Raw genomic sequence first — 24,267 nt, forward strand, 5'->3', positions numbered from 1 at the left:
GCAATCTAATATTACCATCAACCCACCCTCTGTGGGGTCTGCCCCTCCTATTCGAATTGTCCATTATGCCAAATACCAGGGTCTTGACCTTTTGCTTCGAGGACAACAAGAAGTCTTGTGGCACCTTATAGACTAACAGATATTTTGGAGCATAAGCTTTCGTGGGCAAAGACCTGCTTCATCAGATACATGAGTGGGGACGGGGGTGGTTTCAGAGGGGTATTTAAAGAATGGGGTCCCAGTAAAAGGGAGGGCCAGAGCTGACAAGGTCTATTCAGGCAAGGTGGAAATGGCCCATTATCAATAGTATGTACCAAAAGAGGAAAAAACAAGTCAGATCAGGCAGGGGGATATGAGCCATTGTCAGAGTCTAATGGGGAGATATTAACACCTAGGGCAGAGAAACCACCTTGCTGAATAGACCTTGTCAGCTCTGGCCCTCCCTTTTACTGGGACCCCATTCTTTAAATACCTATCTAAAACCCCCCACCCCTCAAACTCATGTTTCTGATGAAGCGGGTCTTTGCTCACGAAAGCTTATGCTCCAAAATATCTGTTAGTCTATAAGGTGCCACAGGACTTCTTGTTGTTTTCAAAGCTACAGACTAACACGGCTACCTCTCTGACCTTTTGCTTGTCATTCATTCTGCAGATATGCCAGAATAGCTGTAACTTCCACTGTATAACCTTTTGCAATAGTTTCTCTTTCAGCTGTATCTTCCTTTATAAATTCCTCATTGGTGACCTTCTGCATCCATCTCATTCTCAGGATCTTCCTATAACAAGTCTTCCTGAATGCCAATATCCTTCATATTTGTTGTATCTCTACCTCAACCCATTGCTCAGTAGTTGCACTTCTTTCTCTATGTTCTTTTTATTCATATGAATAAAGAACTTTAACTATTAAGTTTTAATTCCCTTTGCAAGGCCCCACTCTATCACTTTTGACAGTTCTCACTTTTTTCCTACACTTTCTGATCACCAAGCAGTAGCCTTCCTTATTGTTCAGTCTGCTCTTCCATTCCTTGTAGGCTCTCTCTTTTCTCTTAGTAACCTATTTGAAACATTTGTTCATCCAGTTTTGCCTGCAACCTTTCTCTATGAATATTTTGCTTTTGCTTGGGATGCAGGTTTCTGATTGTTTTCACAACTTTGACAAAGTAATCCCAAGCCTCTTCCACATTCAGATTCTTGAATTCGTCAATCCAGTCCACTTCTCTAAGCCCTTCATTTTTTAAAATTTGCCCATTTGAAATTAAATGACCCTAGTTGCACAGCTATTTTTATTTTTGTTTCCATTTATTTTATGCTCAGTTATCTCATAATCTCTTGAGCCAAGGTTGTCCTCTACAATCAGTTCTTCTATGAGGTTCTTCCTGTTTTATCAATCTAAATCTAAACTTGCATCAAGAGTAGTCAGCATGCATTCACCAAGGGAAAGTCATGCCTGACCAATACGATTAACTTCTATGATGAGGTAACAGGCTCTATGCACATGGAGAAGTCAGTGGATGTGATATACCTCAACTTCAGCTAAGTTTTTGATACAGTCTCCCACAACATTCTTGCACATAAGTTGAGGAAGTACGGATCGGATCCATGGACTACAAGATGGATAGAAAGCTGGCTTGATGGTCGAGCCCAATGGCTCGTGGTCAATGGCTCAATATCTGGATGGCAATTGGTTTCAAGTAGAGTGCACCAAGGCTTGGTTCTGGGGCTGCTGTTGTTCAACATCCTTATTAATGACCTGGATGAGGGACGGATTACACCCTCAGCAAGTTTGCAGATGAAGCTAAGACGGGGGAGAGGCAGATATGTCAGAGGGTAGAGGTAGGATCCACAGTGACCTGAATAAATTGGAGGATTGGGCCAAAAGAAATCTGACGTGGTTCAATAAGGAGAAGTGTAGTGTCCTGCACTTGGGACAGAAGAATCCCAAACATTGTTACAGGCTGGGGACTGACTGACTAAGCAGCAGTACAGCAGAAAGAGACGTAGGGGTTATGGTGGATGAAAGGCTGGATGTGAGCAAACGGTGTGCCTTTGTCGCCAAGAAGGCTAACAGCATATTGGGGTGCATTAGGAGGAGCACTGCGAGCAGATCTAGAGAAGTGGTTATTCCTCTCTATTTGGTACTGGTGAGGCCACATCTGGAATACTGTGTCTAGTTTTGGGCCCCCCAGTATAAAAAGGATGTGGATGTGCTGGAGCAGGTTCAGCGAAGGGCAACAAAAATGATTAAGGGGCTGAAGCACATGACCTATGAGGAGAGGCTGATGGATTTGGACTTATTTAGTTTATAGAAGAGAAGACTGAGGGGTGATTTAATAGCAGCCTTCAACTTCCTGAAGGGGTGCTCTAAAGAGGATGGAGAAAAATTATTCTCAGTGGTGACAGGTGGCAGAACAAGAAACAATGGTCTGAAGTTACAGGAGGAGAGAAGTAGGTTGGATATTAGGAAAAACTACTTCACCAGGAGAGTGGTGAAGCACTAGAATGAGTTGTCTACAGAGGCGGTGGATTCTCCATTCCTTGAGGTTTTTAAGTCCCAGCTTGACAAGGTCCTGGCTGGGATGATTTAGTTGAGGTGATCCTGCTTGAAGCAGGGGGCTGGCCTAGATGACCTCCTGAGGTCCCTTCCAGCCCTATGATTCTGTGATTGTTGGTTCAGTGATTTTTTGGTGAAGAAATCTATTGGCTATCGTATCCAGGAACATTCTGGCCTCAATCATTATTAGTATCACAGAGGTAGTCGTGTTAGTCTGTATCTTCGAGAACAAGAAGTCCTGTGGTACCTTATATAATAGATATATTGTTATCATTTATTAGTAGCACTTGTCTTTCAATCTATATCTATGAAATTAAAGTGTCCCGTAATCACACAACTCCCCATAATATTGATTTCATTAAAAATATTAAAGAAGTCTCTATCAGATCTAGGAGGTCTGCAGAAGACCCCAAGCTCCATGTCAGTGGTGCCTCTCTTACTTTTCATCCCCAAAGTGATTTTGAACCAAACAGATGCCAAGTTATTCATTCCATCTAATTTCTTTAGCATTAACCCCTTCATTAATCTATACCTGCTGCTGCACTACCTTTCCCTTTATTTCTGCTTTCCTCAAAAGCACACACACTTCAATGCCTATTTTCCAGTCATGACTACTACTCCACCAGATATCTGTTATCCCTATAATATCTGTTTTCACTTCCTGCTCAGTAAGTCTATTTCCTCTGTTATGTTATCAGTCTCCTCATAACAATGTGCAGACATCTTTGTTGTTCCTTCCAAGCTTTACCCAGCTTCTTCACCGAATAAGGTACTGTCATGTTACTGCCACTATCACCTACTTGGTAATATCAGAGGTATTGGCATGATCATAATGTCTATTTTCCTTCCCTCTGTTTCCTTCTCCATTTCCAAATTCTCCTTTATTTGATTTTCTGCCTACCCATTATTAGCAGCACCCCACCATTTCTCCTGACTGCCTGGCTTAAAGCTCTTTTAATCAGTTATGCCAGCTTCTGTCCCAGGAATTCATTTCCCTCTTACTCAGGTGGAATCCATCCCATGACAACAGTCCATAATCCATGAATATCTCCCAGCAGGCAAGCATATCAAAGCCATTCTTACAGCACCACTGCCTGAGTCACCTGTTTGAACATCATAATCTTGCCTCAACTTTCCATTCTCTTTTAAGGACACACAGAATTCTACTAAAGATCACATTTCTAGTGTAATCCTCCTTGATACATCGCAGCAAAAGCTTGAAGCAGCATTTGTTCCCATGTGAAGGAAAATCAATGAATTCTCTCTCCCCGTCATTAGAATACTCTTTTACCTCAGGCCCACCTGCTATAATCTTACTCCATAGCAGACACCAAACTGTTCTGTTCTCTGGCCCAGCTCTGGTGACAGGCCTGTGTGATGTTCTTAGTACAGGAGTTTTCAAACTTCATTGTACCATGACTCCTTTTTAACAAAAATCACTCAAAGACCTCAAGAGAGGGGCCAAAGCCTGACCCAGTCTGATCCCCATTGCCCTGGCTGTGGCGCACAGCCTGATGAGCCCCAACACCACAGCCAGGAGGAACCAAAACTGAAGCCTAAGAGCTTCAGCCCTAGGCAGGGGGCCTGTAACTTTTGCTCTCATGCCCAGAGCCAAAGCTCTTGAACTTTAGCCCTGAGTTGTGGGGCTTGGGCTTAGGCTCTGGATCCCAGAAAGTCTAAGCCAAACATAACATGGGGTTGTGATGCACCCTGGGGACCCAACCCACAGTTTGAGACTCAGATAGTCCCCAGTCACTTAGACCTGCCTCTTCTTGGTGTTAGTGAGAGACTTCAGCTTTACCCTTCTTCTCTTTCTGGTTACAAGTCTTTTTATCTTTTGTTCTCACTTGCAACTTTCTCCAAGTCAACATCTGCCTTTCTGGGTCTCCAAACTATGGCTATGTCCATTGGCACTGCCCTTCTTCTAACTGTTCTTTTCTTCCTTACTCTCTCATTATGTTATTCCCTGCCTCTCCCCATCATTTTCCAACTCAACAAACTTGTTCCTCAGAATTACTTTTCCATCAATAGCTGATCTGTTCCTCAGCCTTATTCTCAGTCACGTTTCTACTTCCACTTCACTCAGCCAGCAATCTATTCTCACAGGTCTCTGGTTCAGCTTGCACTTGTAAATCCTGAGGTTTTCCTTCAGGGTCAGGCACTGTTTCTACCTGCATCTCAAAAACTCAGATCTTTTCTTCCATTGGACCCACTGGACAGCATTTCATACAGACTAAGTGCCTTTCAGGTACCCTCTCAAAAACTATGTATATCCCACAGCTTCCACAACCCATTATCTTGTCCCTCTCATTCTTTGGGCCACCACCACTGCTGCCTCAAAAGCATCCATAGCCTTCCCACCAAAGCACTTTTCAAGAAAGAAAAGTCCAGCCCAAAAAACTCAACACATATGCTCTTCCCCAAACTCCTTTTTCAATCCTTTGCTGGCTCCTGTACCACTGCCCCTATGCACATACTAAGGTCATTTTCATTTTTAGGGAGAACCACCACAGCAGCTTCTTTCGTAGGTTATAGAAGTTCCTCACCCATACCTACCAGAAACAGAGGGAGCTGTACTAGTCTATATACTATCAAAACAAAAAAGCAGTCAGGTAGGTTTTTTTTCTTTCAACCGAATTTCTCTGCTTGTCAGATGACCCCTAAATACTGCTTTGCCAGTTTCCCAGAGGTGACCCCTTTTGTATGATTTATTATTTATTTGAAAATATTTTACAAAGTCTTCTTTAAAAAATGCAACCTGATCTTTATCCTGGAGAAGAAAGCAGTTCCTCTTCCAAAAAAGCTACCTTAGGGATGTATCTCAGCTATCAAATATTACTACCAATGGAGCACAATTTCACCATATAATAATGCCACTTGCTGCCGATCTTGGCTGCTTCATTTTAGTTAAATAAATTTAGAGCTTAACATTAAATTTATTCTAGAATATAACTGATGAAGATGTGAATAAAGCATGTCATCTCTCTCCCTTGAGTGCAGTTCTCTCCAGCAATCCGAGAGGCTGAATTGTTGGCATCTGGATGCTGCATCTAGAAAGCACAGCTATCTGTTCTGTAACTAGTGTTCTTCGAGATGTGTCGCTCATGTTCATTCCAAGTTGGGTGTGTGCTGGTGCATGCCCAGATGCTGGAAGCTTTTTGCCCTAGCCAGTAGCCATAGGGTCAGTGCGGCGCCCCCTGCAGTGGGGAAGGCAGGAGAATTTTGGAATGGATATGAGAAACACGTATCTAAGAACACCAGTTACAGGTAACTGTCTTTTCTTCTTTGAGTGATTGCTCATGTCCATTCCAAGTTGAGTGAATACCAGCAACTGCCTAGAAGGCAGGATCAGAGCTCCAAAAGGAATGTAGGACAGCTCTGCTACAGCAGCGTCCTCCCTTGAGTACTGAGTCAATGCATAGTAAGCTGTAAACGTGTGAACTGAGGACCAGGTGGCCGCCCTTGTGGGTGTCCTGGATAAGCACCTGTGCCAAATAAGCCATAGAGGATGCCTGCATTCTAGTGGAGTGAGCCCTGATCAGAGAAGGGGGAACCCCCGTGAGCTAAAAACACGCCTCAGTACAAGTTATTGTCCAGGAGGAAATCTGCTGGAAGGAGACTGGATCAGCTACTGCCATGAACAGTTGCTGCATCCTTCTAAAGGGTCTAGTCCTATCCATACAGAATGCCAGTGACCTTCTGATGTCCAAGGTATGTAAACATTGCTCCCTCGGAGAGATATGAGGTTTTGGGTAAAATACGAGTAAAAAAAAATGTCCTGGTTAAGATGAAATGCAGAGACCACCTTCCGTAAGAATGCAGCGTGAGGTCTCAGCCTAACCTTATCATTATGAAACACTGTGTACAAAGGCTCCACTGAAAGTGCCCACAATGCAGATACCCTTCTGGCTGAGGTTACTGCCACCAAAAATGCTGGCTTGTAGCTCAGAAACAGCAGGGAGCAGGTAGCCAGGGTTCAAAGGGGGCCCCCACAAGCTTGGCTAACACCAAACTGAGATCCCACAGGTGCAGGGGCACCTAAGCCGGGGCTTAATTCTTTCTAAACCTTTCAGAAACCTTTTGACTATGGGGTTTGATAACTCGGAAGACGTTCCATAACCCAGGTGAAAGGCTGAGATGGCTGCCAGGTGCACCCTGACCAAGAAGAGGGATAATGCCTCCTGTACTAAACCCCATAGGTAGTCAAACTATTGGGATGGGGGCTTGCGAGGGAGATAGCCCTCTGTGGGTCACCCACACTGAAAGCCTTTTCCATTTAGCCACATGGGTCACTCTCATAGAGGGTTTTCCACTATTTAAGAATATTTTCTTTATGGGATCTGAACAGACCAGCTCCATATCTCTTAGTGACAGAGCATCCAAGCTGTGAGGTGCAGCGACCGGAGATTGGGGTACTGCAGTCTCCCTCTTTTCTGTGTCAATTGGTCTGGGCAGATTGGCAATGTCATCAGCTTGCAAATCGACAGGTGCAGGAGGGTCGAGTACCAGTGCTGGTGAGCCCACACTGGTGCCACCAAGATGATCAATGCACCGTCTGACTGAATCTTGAGGACCCCGCTGTGGACTAGCGGGATCGGAGGGAACGCATACATCAGCAGGCCTGACCATGGAACATTGAAGGCATCTGCCCAGGACCCCAGGCTCTGACTGTGGTAAGAGTAAAATGCCCTGCATTTCACCTTGAGGTGGGAGGTAAAACAGGTCCACTTGGGGATGACCCCACTTCCTGAAAATGGAATGAACGACCTCCGGGTGGAGTGACCACTTGTGATCCATAAAGGACTTACTGAGCTGGTCTGCTAGCAAAATGTGCACCCTTGGCAGGTAATGGGCCTGCAACATGATGCCGTGCTGTATGCAGAAATCCCAGAGCATCATGGCGCCATGACACAGGGAAGAGGAACATGCACTCCCTTCTTTATTTATAGAGCACATTGCCATTGTGTTGTCTGCATGGACTGACACGCAATACCCCGCCAGACTGGTCTTGAAAGTCACACATGCTAGTCTGATGGCCCTGAGTTCCCTCACATTTATGTGGAGTTGGAAGTCCAAGATTGTTCCATAGAGCCTGCATTCAAAGCTGACCAGGCACGCTCCCCAGCCCAAAGGCACTTGTTACTAGAGAAAGGGAAGACTGCTGGGGGGTGAAAGGGACTCCTATGAGGATGGCCTGCTCATCCAACCACCAGTGCGGGGACGACAGAGTCTGCAGTGGCACTGTAACCACCAAGTCTAAAATGTCTCTTACAGGGCAATACATAGACGACAGCCACAACTGTAGGGGGCGCGTTTTCAACCTGGCATGCTGAACCACAAAGGTGCACGCTGCCATGTGACCCAGCAGGTGCAGGCAACATCTGGCATTGTGGTGGGAACTGCCAACATATCGTGTATGAAAACCCCTTTGGTCCTGAACTTGTCAGTGGATAAGAATGCCCTGGCATACCTGGTGTCCAGCTAGGCTCCTACAAACTCTATTGATTGAGACGGGAGCAGTATGGACTTTGCCTCATTAATCAGGAGACCGAGGCTTACAAACATTTGTTGAATCAGCTGTACATGCTGAAGCAGCTGCTCCCAAGAATGGCCCTTGACCAACCAGTCATCCAGGTACGGGAACTGCTCCATCCCCTGCCTGCATAAGTGCGCTGTTACTACTGCCATGCATTTGGTGAAGACCTTGGGGCCCACCGACAGACCGAATGGCAGAACTGTGAACTGAAAATGGTTTCCACATGCCATGAATCTCAGGAAACTCCTGTGAGGAGGATAAATTCAAACATGAAAATATGTGTCTTGTAAGTCAAGAGCGATGAACCAATCCCTGTTCCAGCATCGGGAGTGTAAGACCTAGGGATGTCATCCAACTATCTTTTTTACTAACTTGTTGAGCCCTCTTAAGTCTAGAATAGGTCTCAAACCCTCCTTGGATTTTGGAATTAGGAAATAACAAGTAAAACCTTTGTCCCTTGAACCTTGGAGGAACTTCTTCTATGGCCCCAGAATCAAGGAAGGATTGCAATTTCTGCCGTAGCAGGATCTCGTGAGAGGGGTCCCTGAAGATGAAGAAGGAAAGGGGCATGAAGAGAACTGAATGGCGTATCCCCTCTCTACTGTATGATGGACCCACTGGTCTGCGGTGATGCTGCACAACGTATGGTAGAAGGGGGATAGGCGGAATGAAAGAAGTGGGGATGCTGGAGTGGGTGTACTTGGCTTGACACTCCCGACCGTGCCATCAAAATAGAGGCTTGGCCCCGCGGGCCTTTTTGATGGCCTTGAGACTGAGACTGTTGGCCGAAATGGCACCTGCCAGTCCTGTTCTGCCTTCTGTTAGAGTCCCTTTGCGGTTGCAGAAACTGTCTCTGATGCAGATGGGGGTTAAAGTGCCTGTGCTGATTAGCAGGAGTACATAGACCCAGAGAACATAAGGGCCGTGTCTACACGTGCCCCAAACTTCGAAATGGCCACGCAAATGGCCATTTCGAAGTTTACTAATGAAGCGCTGAAATGCCTATTCAGCACTTCATTAGCATGCGGGCTGCCACGGTGCTTCGAAATTGACACGCCTTGCCGCAGCGTGGCGCGTCCAGACGGGGGTCCTTTTCGAAAAGGAAAAGGAGCTCATGGGAATAAGGGGACTTCAAAGTAGGCAGGGTCCTTTCGAAAAGGACCCCCGTCTGGATGCGCCGCGCGGCGGCAAGGCGTGTCAATTTTGAAGCGCCGCGGCAGCCCGCATGCGCTGAATATGCATTTCAGCGCTTCATTAGGAAACTTCGAAATGGCCATTTGCGTGGCCATTTCGAAGTTTGGGGCACGTGTAGACGTAGCCAAGGTGGCCTTGGATCCTTTAGAGTCCTTTATGGAGTCTTCTATCAGTTTTCTCCGAAAACAAGGTCAGGCCATCAAAAGGGAGGTTCTGAATTGTCTGTTGGACCTCGTACAGCAGGCTCAAGACCTGTAGCCATGCACCCCTGTGCATGGCAATTCCCGACACCATAACATGAGTGGTAGTGTCCGCAGCATCCAGTGCAGCCCATAGGGCCACTCTGGAAACCAACTTGTTCTCCACCACCACCTCTGTGAAGTCCTGCTTAGCTTAGGGTGGCACCAGTTCGGAGAACCTTGAGAGGGCACTGACAGCGTTATAAGCGTATCTACTAACCAAGGACCTGCTGGTTAGCAATTCTCAGCTGTAACCCACCCATCGAACAAACTTTCCTTCCATAGAGGTCCAAGCACTTAGCATCTCTATATTTTGGGGAGGGACTCTAGAATCCTTGGCGCGCTCTGTGATTTGCAGCGTCCACTACAAGGGATTCAGGTCGGGGGCAGATGAACAAGTGCTCATTGTCCTGGGATGGGACAAAGTACCGTCTCTCATTCCTATGGGGTGTAGGAAGGGCAAAAGCAGGAGTCTGACAGATCATCTTTGCTGTGGTGGCAATTGTCTTAATTACGGGCTGAGCTACCCTGGTGGGTCCTGCAAAGGACAAAATGCCCATGACTGGGTCCATCTCATCATGGACCTCCTCTGACTGCACCCCTAAGTTTTGGGTCACTCTTCTAAGGAGCTGTTAGAAGGCCCTGCCGTCCTCCAACACCAGTGAGGCTGAAGAACCTGCTACCGCCTCATCCAGAGGGGAAGACAATGGCAACCCCAGACTTCCATCTGGAAGAGGGGCGTAGTTGGGACCTGTCCTTGCAACTGGCCCCCAGATGGGATTATGAGGTAGCTGGGTGGTGCCGTGCTTGGCACGGCCATGGGTGCTGGCTGGCCAGGAAATCCCATGGTTGGCAGTTCAAATGGTGCCAGGCCTTGCCCTTGGGACCAATCAGGTGCCTGGGCTGGTCCCTGCATTACCGGCACCAGAGGAATAGGCATGATGGTTGACAGCACCATAGGGGTCCAGCGCTGTTGTTAAGGGGCCAGTGACGGTATCAAGGTCAACACTGAGGAAATGGAGGCAGGTGGCTCCAAGATGTTCTTCGGGTCCTGCTGCTGTTTCACTCAAGTCTTCAACAAATTCCAAGATATAGTGAACAGAAAATCTCCTCAGTGGAGCTGAATTAAACTAGGTATTAGATTTCGTCTGTACTCCCCAATACAACCCCTCTGCCTCACCTGACCTTCTGTAATAACTTTGACGTGAACAGGTAATACTACATTAACCACAAGTGTTGCTAAACAGATACTGCAATTCAGTAATCATCACTGAGAATTCTCTGTTCTCTCCCTTTTTGAGGAACTAAAAGGATGAAACAACAGATATACCTTCTTGGTGTAGAACTTATTCAGCTGTGTTTCCTGGCCATTTCTCCTCCAGAGACACAGCACTTTCGTTTTAGGACAGTACGTCATGTTGATGAGTTTCTCATACCACCAACGTTCATACACAGTTCCAATGTTACTTCTCAGCACAATGCAATCATCGCACACCTGGGGGCATAAAAAGAGTCTTAGCTGGGAATCCTCACATCATATATCTAACATTACTAACCATTTTATCATTTATTCTTGTCCCTACCTCCATAAAAAAGATGTCTCCTGTTGTGTCTGTCCCAGCATGTACTACAAATGTCTGTTTCTTGATGTGTCTGCTGCCACTGGGTCGGATAGATAGCTCTCGACCACTCTGAGGAGGAGGAAGATTTGTAATTAACAATGAACTACCACCTATAATTTCTGTGATTTTTTTAAAAACAGTCTAGTAGTTTATATCTGCTGTTTGTGTTCTTAACTTAGGTGATTGCTTCTTAAGATAGGGTAGCTTAAACAAGAACAGCTACTCTGCACATCAGCACTCGTCTTGCTGTGTCCACATTACCACTATACTCACTCCGATGTACTACAACTTCAAGTGGCACATCCCATCCCATTGCAGTTAAGATGAACTGCTGTATGAATTCTTTCCCAGTGACTTGTGGAAGAACTTCCTGGTCCTTTCTGGGTACACGGGAATTGTGGGAAGGCACTGAAGAACTAGCAGCACTATGTCCCGACAGTAGTCGTGTTAGCATCTGACAACTTGTGCTTACTTGAACATTAGCATAGACGCTGCTTGCCCAGTCAGCTTGAGTTAAAAGCACCACCAGACTCAAACATTCAAGTTTTATGCATGGAAGGAACTTGTGTTAGGGGCAACAATTTATAAATTGATTATACTTTGCATTCTTTAACTTAACCCTCAAACTCAGACACAAAACTACAATCTGCCTTGTCTTCACTAGGATTTTATCTTGAGCTAGAGAATGTCCACACTACAGCAACACAACTAAGGCACTGCAACTCTGCATGGTGGGACTGAAGTACAGATGTTTTCTACATTGACAGAAGGGGTTTTTCCAATGGTGTAGTTAATTCTTCTCTATGAGAGGCAAGAGCTAGGTCAAGAGAAGAATTTGGTACTTAGGATCAAAGCTCAGAGTCATGCCTAGATCAATCTAATTTTAAGTGTAGACCAGGCCTAAGTTAACTCAAATTAAGAAAGCATTTTGTTTTCCTAGTGAAGACAAGGTCATCTAGTCCAGTGGTTCTCAATGCTTCCTGATTATTGCACCTCTGTCAGGAGTCTGATTTGTCTTGCCTAACCCAAGACTCACCTCTCTTAAAAATTACTTCCTTATAAAAATCAAACACAAAAATAAAGTGTCACAGCGTTACCAAAAATTACTATTATTACTAAAAATGCTAATTTTCTCATTTTGTCTGTATGAAATGCTAGGTTAGTTTAGTTACTGACTAAGCCAGTGTTTGTTATGTAGCCTGTTGTAAACTATGCATATAAGTATAGTAATTGATGTACTCCCCTTAAAAGACCTCTGAGTGCCCCTGTTTAGAGAACCACTGACCTAGTCCATGCCCAGGGGACCAGCGCAGGACAGGTTCCTTCAATACACTTTGGTTGAAACTACATCAAAGAATTATCAGACACAGATGAACACGACATATTGGAGGATGAATCACTATGGCTTTTGTAAAAGGAAATTATGCCTCGCCAACCAATTAGAATTTCAATAGATTTTCAGGAAGACTTTGACAAGGTCCCTCACCAAAGGCTCTTAAGAAAAGAATGCAGTCATGGGATAAGAGGGAAGGTCTTCTCATAGAACAATAAATGGTTAAAGGATAGGAATAAATGGTCAGTTTTCACAGTGCAGACAGGCAAATAAAGGGGTTCTGCAAGACTCTGTACCTGCAGCATGGCTGTTCAACATATTCATAAACTACCCAGAAAAAGAGAAATTTTGAAGCGGTAAAGGTTTCAGATGACACAATTACTTAAGATATCTTAGTCCACAGCAATCTGCAAAGAGTTAAAAAGGGATATCACGAAACTTGATGACTGGGCAAATAAATGATGGATGAAAATCAATATTGATAAATGCAAAGTAATGCGCACTGGAAAAGAATAATCCCAACTATACATACAAATGATGATGTCTAAATTAGCTTTCATTAGAGGTAATGAGCTATGCTGGAGTCGCCTTAGATAGTTCTCTGAAAACACTGAAGACAAAATGACAGCTACAAAATTGAACAGAAGGTTAGGAACCATTAGGAAAGGAATAGATATAAAACAGAAAATACTATAATGCCTCTATATAAATTCATGGTTTATCCACATTTTGAATACTGAATGCAGTTCTGGTCACTCTGCTTCAAAAAGATGTACTAGAATTGGAAAAAGTACAGAGAATGAGAACAAAAATGATGAAAGGTATGGAACAGCTGCCATAAAAGGAAAGAATGTAAACAACTGGGACAGCTCATAGTAGAAAACAGACTGTGGAGGGATAAAATACAGACCTACAAAATAATGAATGGTACAAAGAACGTGAATAAGAAAATGTTACCTACTCCTTCACATAACAAAAGAACCAGCAGACACCCAATTAAATTCATAGTCATTGGGTTTAAAACAAATTTAAGGAAGTATTTTTTCATACACTACCTAATTAACTTGTGAAACTCACAACATCCTCTGGCAATGAAGCCAAAAGTATAAATGGATTAAATAAATTCATGGAGGATAGCTCCATCAATGGCCATTAGCCAAAACGGTAACAAATATAACCCAAGCTGAGTGTCCCATAAGCTGACTGCCAATAGCTAGTACGGGACAATAGGAGATGGATCACTTGATGGTTTCCCTGTTCTGTTCATTCCCTTTAAAACACCTTCCCCTGGCTAATGTAGGAGGACAGGATACTGGGCTAAATGAATCATTGGACTGACTCAGTATGGCTGTCCTTATTTGAACTTTATTTGCCTACTCCAGTTTTAAATGTCTCAAGTGATGGCACTTCCTCCACTGCTCTGATGAGAAAGCGTTGAATACATTTCAGTGTCAGAAGTTCTGATTATTGTACTTCCTTGACTTCCCCCCAGATAAAGAATATTTGGCTGTTATAAAGCATTGCCAACACTGTCATCTCCACAGAGCATTATGGTGAATCACAGAGTTAGCCAACTGCAGACAAAAGGCCTCCAAGTATATGCTAGAGCTGTCATTAGAGTCTTCTGCTCACTAAGAGCTACTGTCTGCAGCCCAACAAAGGAGATGCCAACAGAAAGAGCTAATATAAGCTACAGAGGCAATCACAAGTAGCCCAGTAGGAGCTGCTAACTGCCTGATGCCACAGCCAGGCTCTCTGATGAGTAGAGCAGGGACAAAGGAGTTAACTGTCCAGAGACCCAGTGATTTAAAAGGGTCCAGGGGGATGAAACATTTTTATACAAGATTAAAAAAGAAAACCAGTTTTCTGCTGCTGCTGTACTGTACAGAGTGCGCCAGCCCTCATTATCAGAGCACTGCTGCACCCTGCAGGACTGGCAGTGCATCAGCAACAGCAGCCTGGCTACCAGACTACTCTGGCTGCTTTGGAGCTGCTGCGCCTGCCAAGCTGGCTCTCTCTGTTGTCAGTCCTGCAGCTGGAGACTTTAAAGAGGCTTTAAACAAATTCTCTCTGTAGTACGAGATTTCGTCCAGAAGGGCTGCAGCTCCTCTCCAAACACAAGCCAGCAAGTTGAGCTGCCCCATCAAGATGGCACTGGATCTCAGCTTTCCACTTCTCAGGCACGCAGGAGTGAGGAAGACTGTAAGACTATAACACTGTCCCAGTGGCCTAGCCTAGAACATTGCAAGAACCACGGCTCAGGGAAAAGAGCTGAGCCTACTGGAAAGCTGAGAGACAGCAAGACCATCAGTGAAAACACTCATTGACCAATATATTTTCAATTAGTTCTCATAGCTGTATATGTCTGGATACAGGAATGGGAGTGAAGAATATTTCATAGTGATGGAATAAAGAAACATTGCCATGGATTCTGGTCCCATTCTACGGCAGAATATATACGGATTTGCATGTACAGAGCCAGGCTGAGGAGGTACTTTGGGGGAAGCTGGGACAAAGGAAGGAGGAGGTGGAGAGATGTGGGAAGAGGCAGCAATCATAGCAGGACTACTACATGTAAGAGTAGGTGGAAGTAAAAGTAGGGAGACCGATTAGGGAAGGAAAAGGAGGAAGCAGAAACCGGGCTGTAAGAAGGGTGGAGATGGTAAGGATATGAGGGCATGGCTTAAGTATGGAAACATGGGGGAAGCAGTAGACATGAAGAAGCCTGAAAGGACTGCTGGCCATCAGAGGCTAGGTATCCAGAGGGAGCAATACATTTTTGTTGTATTGTTTGAGGAATGGTGTGGGTTTTGTTTTGTTTTGGTTTGGGTTTTTTTGACGAAAAAGTGAATTTTAATGTGGGAGAATGATTTTGACTGGGGCTGTAAATGAAAACAAGAGAGGTGGGAAGTCACTTGTAATTGTTCGTCTATGTGGAAAACAGATTTGTAAAAAAAAAAAATGATTCTAGGAGAAATGTATTTTGAATGTTGAAGTGAGAAGAACAATTGAAAGCAGGGGAGGAGCTGATGAAAACTCTCCACTTGAAAACACATTTAGAATCTGAAAGTACAGGGGAACTCTATGAGACAGCTGAACGGGAGGACTGGGATTGTTTTGAGATATAGGAGGATCTGACTGGTAGACGAGAAACTAATTAGTGATTGTGTGAGTCTGCATAAAGCCCTTCCATGAAAGCAGTTACCCAGTAGTAGTCCTTGGTGGGTTCCTCAAATCACATCACCATATAACCTGAGATACACATTTGGCATATTTAGTAAGGCCTGCAGACTCATTATGTATAAAATATCTTTACTATATTTATACCAGATTTGGCAGATAAGTTTTATTTGCTCAGAAAGTCAGTTTATATTTTAATTAAAAGTATATCAAGTCAAACAAGCCAATATCCAGGCTACTCAAGAGCTCCAGAGGCCCTGAATAAATTAGAGACTAATTCCTCTATTGTGTCTTTTCCTGGAATGAGCAGGGATATGGTATCATGATTTCTTCTTTACTCACTAGGATAGCCACTCTGTCTAGTAACTCATTTATTTGCTGGCTGTGCACCAATCCAATGTGTGATTTTCCCATCAAACGACGAACCTTCTTCTTAATGTCATTCTTGTTCACCTAGGAAGCAAGTACAGGACCAGGTTAATTACCTTTCCCTAATTATAGCCAAAATATCCAGACATCTTGGTTTACAAAGGGGAAGGGGATGGACAAACTGATCTCCTTACTCATTTTTTTCTCTACTATTAGCTATCATTTCTTTGCACAAAAGAAGAGAGTCAGCTACTGTTTAAACAGTAAGTTCTCTTCAGAAACTGGAATAGGTGCAGGTGAATTGGACAAGTAAAGAAAAACAACAGAAATGGAAGACCATGTATTCTGTTCAACTCTCCTATATGAAAAGGGAATTCAATTTTCTCTTTTCATGTATAAGGGGGCGAGAGTGGAAGACAATGTCACTAAATGGTGTTACTGCTATTTAACAGAATTTAGTTTAGGAGTATTGTTAGAGGTGGCCAGCAGGACACTATGGCTGTGTCTAAACTTGCATACCTCTTTTGAAAAAGGCATGCATGCAAATGAGGAAATCAAAAATTAAGTGCAGATTTACATATCTGGTGCCTCATTTGCATATTCTTCTTTCGAAAGAAAAAAAGCAGCGTAGACGCAGCTCTTTTAAAAGTAAATTGCATCTTTGAAAGAACCTTTCTTCCCATAAAAAACAGGGGATGTACAAACTGATCTCCTTACTCATTGTAATGAGAAGAAGGGTTATTTCGAAGATGGGGTTTACTTTCTAAGGAGTCTATGCTGCTTTTTTTTCCCTTTTGAAAGAATATGCAAATGAGGCGTCCGACACGTAAATCTGCACCTCATTCACAAGAGGAATGCAAGTGTAGACACAGCCTATGTGCATATGAAATACTATGGCTGCTTCTCCACTATGAGATAAATTTGAGTTTAAGGCAGTTAGCTCGATATTACCACATGACTGTCTTCACTGTAAAGACCACTAGCTTGATTTAGGAAGTGCTAATATTGAGATTACAAAATCGCAGTTACCTGATGGGTATAGTGTCAAGCTTGAATTCAGAATTTCAATTAAAGGCCAGTGTGGAAGCACCACAACTTAAAATAGAATTTATTAGCCTCCTGAGGTGTCCCATATGTAACCCACAATGCCCCTCACTGCTCCGCTCCAGCTGCTGCTCTCCAGTAACAGGACGACCGTGAATTTCCAAGCAGGAACAGCAAGTCTTTGGCTGTGGGCTCATCTTTGTATAAGAGCCTGAGAAATGTCTCTCTTTCTTTCTTTGCTATTAGCACTGTGAGTTCATCTACTGATTGAAATAGCCCCTGCAGGGAGTCTGTGGCTCTGTCTATACAGTTGCTATTTTTTTCTGTGCTGCCTGGCACCAGCCCCTGCCCCACCGCACCACGTGGCAACAAGGCTGTGCTAGGGGTCGTGCTTGCACAAGATACCAAGAAACTTCTCAGCAGTTTAAATTTGTGTGTGAACCCCCTTTCCTCCCCCACAGGCACTATGCAATCTGGGTCTTTCCCACGCTCTACCACATCATGTGTGTAGCCCCCCCACCCAATAAAAAGATGTGCCTGCATTCAGGGCTGACCACACTGCCAGGCAGCACCATGTCATAGATTGCGTGTGTTTAGGGCTCTAGGAGCAGGAAAGATATCTGGGGAGCTTGCAACCACTGTGAGGAAATCTCCCTTGGTGGCTAAGATACACAGGGGCTTTCAGAGATCACATACAATGACGGGAGGTTGGACAGTAGTGAATGGCCAGCTGAGAATGCAGTCGTTGCATGGAAGCCTTATAGTGCACCAGAAAGCCAAACAGACTCCTCATCAGCAACTCTCTTTTCTGAAAAACTTTCCTACCTTCTTTCTTCATGCCTTTTGGGGTCCCTGTATTAGTTTCAATAGAGTAAAAAATCTTTTTTCCTAGACTTTTCTATCCTCTTTCTTCTAACTTTAAGTGTCCCTGTATTATTTCCAGAGATCAGCATATTTTCAGGGATTGGATGCAATCATGGGAAAAGGAACACTCAGCGGATGGCCAGTTGAGAGCTCAGCTACAGAAGAAAGACGTGTACTTTTTTGCCATCTGTGTGGACACCCTACTTTTCCTTCCTTTCAATGGGAAAAATGGAGATTTGTTTAGCATGGAAGGCGAATAAGAAAAATGCAGTGTGGGAACAGTGGGCATACCCAGAATGCTACAGGATAAGGGAATTGTGGGATAGGTTCCCACAATGCACTGCTGCAACAGTTGATGTTGGTCAATTTGACTGCGGCAGCAACAAGTCGACTTTGTGAGGAGCATGTGGGACGCAAGGACGGTCAAATTCTAACTTATAAATTCCAGAATTACTAAATTGATATTAATAGATTTGAATTTACCTCAAAGTGTAGACGTAGCCTATGTCACCATGTCAAAGTGAACGTGGGCCAGAAGGGGTCATTTAAGACAAAAATACTAAGCACAAATGTATGACAGTATAGTACTCCTGGCTCTCCTTAACACCACTTGGGAGTGTATGCAGCTTAATTCTTGTGCATGGCTCTGAAAACGACCCCAGCTTTCTGTGTAGTTGTACCTGGCCACACAACACCATGAAAGGGAGACAAAGGGAAGGAGCAGAGTATCACCTTCATCATAAGCATGTAGGCAAGCATGTTGTGCAGTAGTGTAGCCAGTAAGCGGTCCTCATCATCCTCCAAGCGCTTTCGATCATGTTCTCCCAGGGATAAGTACCTATGAGAACAATCAGTTTTGAAACCGAACCAGGGATACCGTTCATTCAACTCACTGCAGCAGTGAAGGGGGACAAAGCATTGCCTATAGGAGACACAGGCAAAGGAAACAGACTAGTGAATGGATATTTCCTCTTAGCAAATGCTCTCATCAAAGAGGACTCTGATGCCAGGCATGTAAAGGTAAAAGGGAACTGGAGAGCCATTTGTTCCGAGTGCCCTTTATACCCTGCTCATAGCATGAGGAGCTCCAATGGACACTGCTTACTAAAAGATTGCTGGACTTAGGCACAAGGTGTGCATGTGTGTTCATCTACAGAATACTTAAAAGGAGGATCAATTCTATTTCCCCAACAGGCCCAACAAGCAGGTTACCTTCATGATCTTCAGGGAACCCAAGGAGGTACAAGAAGAAACAGGGAAAAATCTAATAGACATTTTATCTGTTTAACAATATTTTGCTGTAAGAAGTATGGGGAGTAAGCAGGAAAAGCCAGAAATTACTATATAACTGGCCCCATAAAGGCCTGGTCTACGCAAAGAGATTAAGTCGAATTTAAGGGTCTAAGTTTGATTTTATAAGCTTTGCATCTACACCCTAGCACTCAAAAGGTTGATTTTAAAGGGGCTCTAATGTCGACTTTTGTACTGCTAACTCTCCCCTCCCCCCACAGCAGTAACTCAAGAGGTTCACATTTGCAAAGTCACACTATACAAGTGGAGACTGCAGTGTTATTAAGATCGATGTTATTAGCCTTTAAACTATCCCACAATGCCCCTTAAGGTGTCTTTTCTGGTCACTGTGCCACTCCCACTGCTCTCCAGGTGTGCAGGAAGCAGGGAACAGGAACGCCAGCAATCTGAATTCATTTCTTTATGATCAGCCTGTCAATCACATCTAGCCACTTTAGGCAGCCCAAGCATGGAACTACCAGGAGAGCCAGGGTCTCACTTTGGCTGGTGGGCTAACCCCTTCCTCACCACACTACATGGCTGCCTGGCTGTGAGGACCAGCCGAAGCACAAGAGAAAGCAGAGTGGCACGTCCTGCATAGGCTTCTTCCCTGCACAGGATATAGCAGATATGACAGAGCCTGCGTATCTCTTGGGACCCAGTCATATGCTCTGGCCATGGTCCTGCAGTGTGGGGCCTTGTTGCCTCTGCCAGGTGTCCAGGCTTTGGTTCCAAAGGGCCAAAGTGCAGCCTTTGGTTGCACCCTCAGGTTACCTGAGGGAGCTGCTCCCCAACTCTGCTGTCTCTGGGGTGAACATCTGATGTCTGAACCACTCTCTACTTCCTCCTTGTTTGTCTGAATCACCAACCTCCTTGACAACCTCCTCCTACACCATCTCCCCCCACCCTACTGGAAGGAAGGTCTTTACAAAAGGCAGCCTCAAGTGGGACCAGCTGGCCCTAACTGATTTGGGGCAACCTCTTCCCCAGCTGCTCCCATTCTGCCTGATTGCCAGGGCTGTTTCAAGCTGCTTTTCCTCTTGGAAGTTGCTCCCCTGGCATCACCCTACCACACAGGAGAGGCCAAGATACCATCCTTCTGTGCTTCACATTTGTACATGCCAGCCTCCCTACCCCACAGGCATCATGCAGTTGTGGGTGAACTCTGCCTCCCAGGCCATGTGGCTGTCAGGCCAGCCCCCACCTCACAACACCACATGATGGCTAGGCTGTGGGGATTGTCCTTGTAGGAAAGACCAAGAAACTTATTTTCTGCGGTTCAAATTTCTAGGGTGCAGTGCCCCTCCCCAACCGGTGCCATACATTTAGGGTTCTAGCCCCTGCCCAACCACACCACGTGGCTAGCTCACACCCCACCACACGCTGGCAGTGCAGTGAAGTGCAGACCATGCATTCCAGACAGCAGTATGTCCTGGCCTGTGGCAGGTGAAGGCTTCCCACAGAGCAAAGATTTTCAGGGGCTGTCACTGGGGGAAGGCTCCCCATGCAGCAATGATTTTCAGGAGCTGGCTGGCCTCTGTAAGGCAACATGTAATGTGGGGAAGGGCTTTCCCTATGGGGATGCATTTATATTCAGTATGTTAACAGGTATGTCAACTGGCCCCTGCATCTATGTGGGCCAGCCCCTCTATCTCCAGGGGACAGACAGCACTATGTTAACAGGTGCCTCAGCTGAGCTTTGGGCAGACAGCCCAAGCAGCATTTATGTGGGCTGCCCCCTGCCCCCGCCTAGGCACACTGCTACAGCATTCTCCCATCCCAAAGTGTGTAGCTCAGGGGAGCCAAACAGTCTCATGTTTGCTGCCTTCTTTCCGAGGGAAATACAGCTCCCTGACTTGCTGTCCAGCCCTGTGCAAGGTGTTCTCTCACCAGGGGAAAGCTGAGGTGCCTGTCAATACGGCACAGTCAACTGGAGCACAGACGCCCTAATAGAATCATAGAATTTTAGGGTGGAAGGGGCCTCAGGAGCCCATCTAGTCCAGCCCCCTGCCTAAAGCAGGATAGACCCCACTAAAGCATCCCATTATCATTTAAGTCAAGCTGGGACTTAAAAACCTCTAGGGATGGAGATTCCACCACCTCACTTGATAATGCATTCCAGTACTTCACCGCCCATTGATGAAATAGTTTTTCCTCATATCCAACTTACACCTCTCCCTCTAACTTCAGACCACTGCTCCTTTTTCTGACATCTGTCACCACTGAGAACAGTCTCTCACCATCCTCTTTGCAGCCCCTTTCAGGAAGGGGAAGGCTGCTATCAAATCGCCCTTCAGTCTTCTCTTCTACAAGCTCAATAAGCCCAAATCTCTCACCCTCTCCTCACGGGTCATTTGCTCCAGCCACCTAATAATTTTTATTGCCCTCCACTGAACCCTCTCCAATGCATCCACATCCTTTCTCTACTGGGGGGGGCCCAGAACTGGACGCAATACTCTAGATGTGGCCTCACCAGTGCCGAGTAGAGGGGAATAATAACTTCTCTAGATCTCTGGGAAAAGGTTCTCCTAATGCACCCCCATATGCTGTTAGCCCTCTTGGCTACAAGGGCACACTGTTGACTCATATCCAGCCTTTCATCCATTATAGTTCCCAGGTCATTTTCTACTGCACTGCTATTTAGCCAGTTGGTCCCCAGGCTGTAACAATGCTTGGGATTCTTCCATCCCAAGTGCAGGACTCTGCACTTCTCCTTGTTGAACTTCATCAGATTTCTTTTGGCCCAATCCTCCAATTTGTCTAGGTCACTCTGGACCCTATCCCTACCCTCCAATGTATCTACCTTACCCGCTACCTTAGTGTCATCTGCAAATTTGCTGACAGTGCAATTCATCCCCTCATCCAGGTCATTAATAAAGATGTTGACCAGTACTGGCCCTACAACTGATCCTTGGGGCACCCCACTTGAAACTGACCACCAACCAGACACTGAGCCACTGACAAGTACCTGTTGGTCCCATCCATCGAACCAGTTTTCTATCCATCTTACAGTCCAGGTATACAATCCTTACTTCCTTAACTTACGAGCAAGAATATGTGAGTGGGACAGACAACACGCAAAACTTAAACTTTCCTCCACTTTTCTATCTACTACTACATCCTTCACTTTGCCGGATGTCTACTTCTGATGGGCTCCATTGAAAGCAAGTAAATGTACGTGCTTCCTGAAATGCTTGTACATGACTGTAGTTTGCGCACCTTTTGGCTACTGTACAGGTTTTTCATGATTTCTCTCACCAGGGGAATACTGATGTACCTGTTAAGATGGCACAATCACTGGGAATGCAGACACCTTAATATGTGGGACTGACAAAACTCCCACTTTCCTCAACTTTACTATCCTTTACTACTTCCTCAACTTTGCCAGTCTACTGTGTTCTAGGCACACTGGCACATAAATAGCCAGCCCTGACAGTGGCAATCATAGATTCATAGGGCTGGAAGGGACCTCAGGAGGTCATTGAGTCCAGCCCCTGCTTCCAGCAGGATCAAACCCAACTAAGTCATCCCTGGACTTTGTCAAACCAGGACTTAAAAACCTCTAGGGATGGAGATTCCACCACCTCTCTAGGCAACACATTCCACTTCTCCACCAACCTTCTGGTGAAGTAGTTTTTCCTCATATCCAACCTACTCCTCTCCTTCGGTAACTTCAGACCATTGCTCCTTGTTCTGCCATCTGTCACCACTGAGAACAGTTTCTCTCTATCCTCTTTAGAGCTCCCCTTCAGGAAGTTGAAGGCTGCTATTAAATCACCCCTCAGTCTTCTCTTCTGCAAGCTAAATAAGCCCAAATCCTCCAGCCTCTTAATCATTTTCATTGTCCTCTGCTGAACCTGTTCCAGTACACACACATCCCTTCTATACTGACAGACCCCAAACTGGACACAATACTCCAGATGTCACCTCACCAGTGCCTAACAGAGGGGAACAACAACTTCTCTAGATCTGCTTGAAATGCCCCTCTTAATGCATCCCAATATGCTGTTAGCCTTTTTGGCTACAAGGACACACTACTCACTCACATCCAGCCTTTCATCCACCATAATCCCATCATCAAATCATCTGAGGGGCAGGCTTCAGAAAAATGAATATTTGTTTTCAACAGCGGGGGGAGTGAGGGCAATGCACTTTGGGATGATGACATTACACCCACAACCACTTGAGGTATATATTTTTCCCATAAGACACTACCAAAGAAAACCAAAATGCAACAGGGTTAGAGGAAGTCGGGGATAGGTGCCCAGTGCTGCAACAGTTGAACTTTGGCAGTATAGTGGGGACACATTACGTTGACTTTGTGAGCAGGTGTGGACACTCGACTTTGACTTTATAAACTCTAGTGGTATTAATTCAACTTTAATCAATTTGATTTCTATCCTAGCATACACATACCCTGAGACTTGATGGGATAATTCACATGACTAGAATATTGGTACAGAAGCATGCAGCTTGCTCAGGAGGAAGGGAAAATGAAGATTTTGCCTTGAATATTAAATATATAGATACTTGCACTGAGGCCAAGATGGAAGTGGGAGGTAGACTTCTTGAAAGTCTCTGGGCAAAGATAAAAAAGATAAAAAACAAAGGATGATGTCACGACAGAGGTCTTCTATAGGCCACTTAACCAGTAAGAAGAGGTGGATGAGGCCCTCTTTTTGAGCAAATAACAAAATCATTCAAAGCACAGGACTTGGCGGTGCTGGGGGACTTCAACTACCCAGACACCTGCTGGGAAAATAATAAAGCAGGACACAGGTTCAAAAAGGTTTTGGAATTCATTGAAAATACATTTTATATTACAGCAGGTAGAAAAAGTGACAAGGGGTGAGGCTGTTCTAGATCTGATTTTGACAATTAGGGAGAAACTGGATCAAAATTTCAAGGTGGAAGGTAGTTTGGGTGAAAGTGATCAAAAAATGACAAGAGTTCGTGTTTCTAAAGAATAAGAGGGAAAAAAATCAGAATAAAGACTATGGCAGAAGAAGGCAGACTTTAGCAAACTCAAAGAACCAGTAGATAAG

At 44.9% G+C, this 24,267-nt stretch overlaps 1 protein-coding gene across 28 annotated transcripts in view; it reads right to left on the minus strand.

The window, feature by feature from the left end:
• Positions 1-24,267, minus strand: part of MADD (MAP kinase activating death domain) — a 158,494-nt gene that overhangs the window by 39,091 nt on the left and 95,136 nt on the right. For all 28 annotated transcript variants that reach the window (XM_074997286.1, XM_074997276.1, XM_074997294.1 and 25 more), the window contains 4 exons: positions 18,665-18,770; positions 15,998-16,108; positions 11,104-11,211; positions 10,851-11,015 (listed from right to left, as the gene is read on the minus strand). In XM_074997286.1, coding sequence (XP_074853387.1) covers positions 10,851-11,015; positions 11,104-11,211; positions 15,998-16,108; positions 18,665-18,770 — 490 coding nt within the window. The remainder of the gene's footprint in view (positions 1-10,850; positions 11,016-11,103; positions 11,212-15,997; positions 16,109-18,664; positions 18,771-24,267) is intronic.

Source organism: Carettochelys insculpta, chromosome 6 (genome assembly GCF_033958435.1).
Source record: "Carettochelys insculpta isolate YL-2023 chromosome 6, ASM3395843v1, whole genome shotgun sequence".
NCBI lineage: Eukaryota > Metazoa > Chordata > Testudines > Carettochelyidae > Carettochelys > Carettochelys insculpta.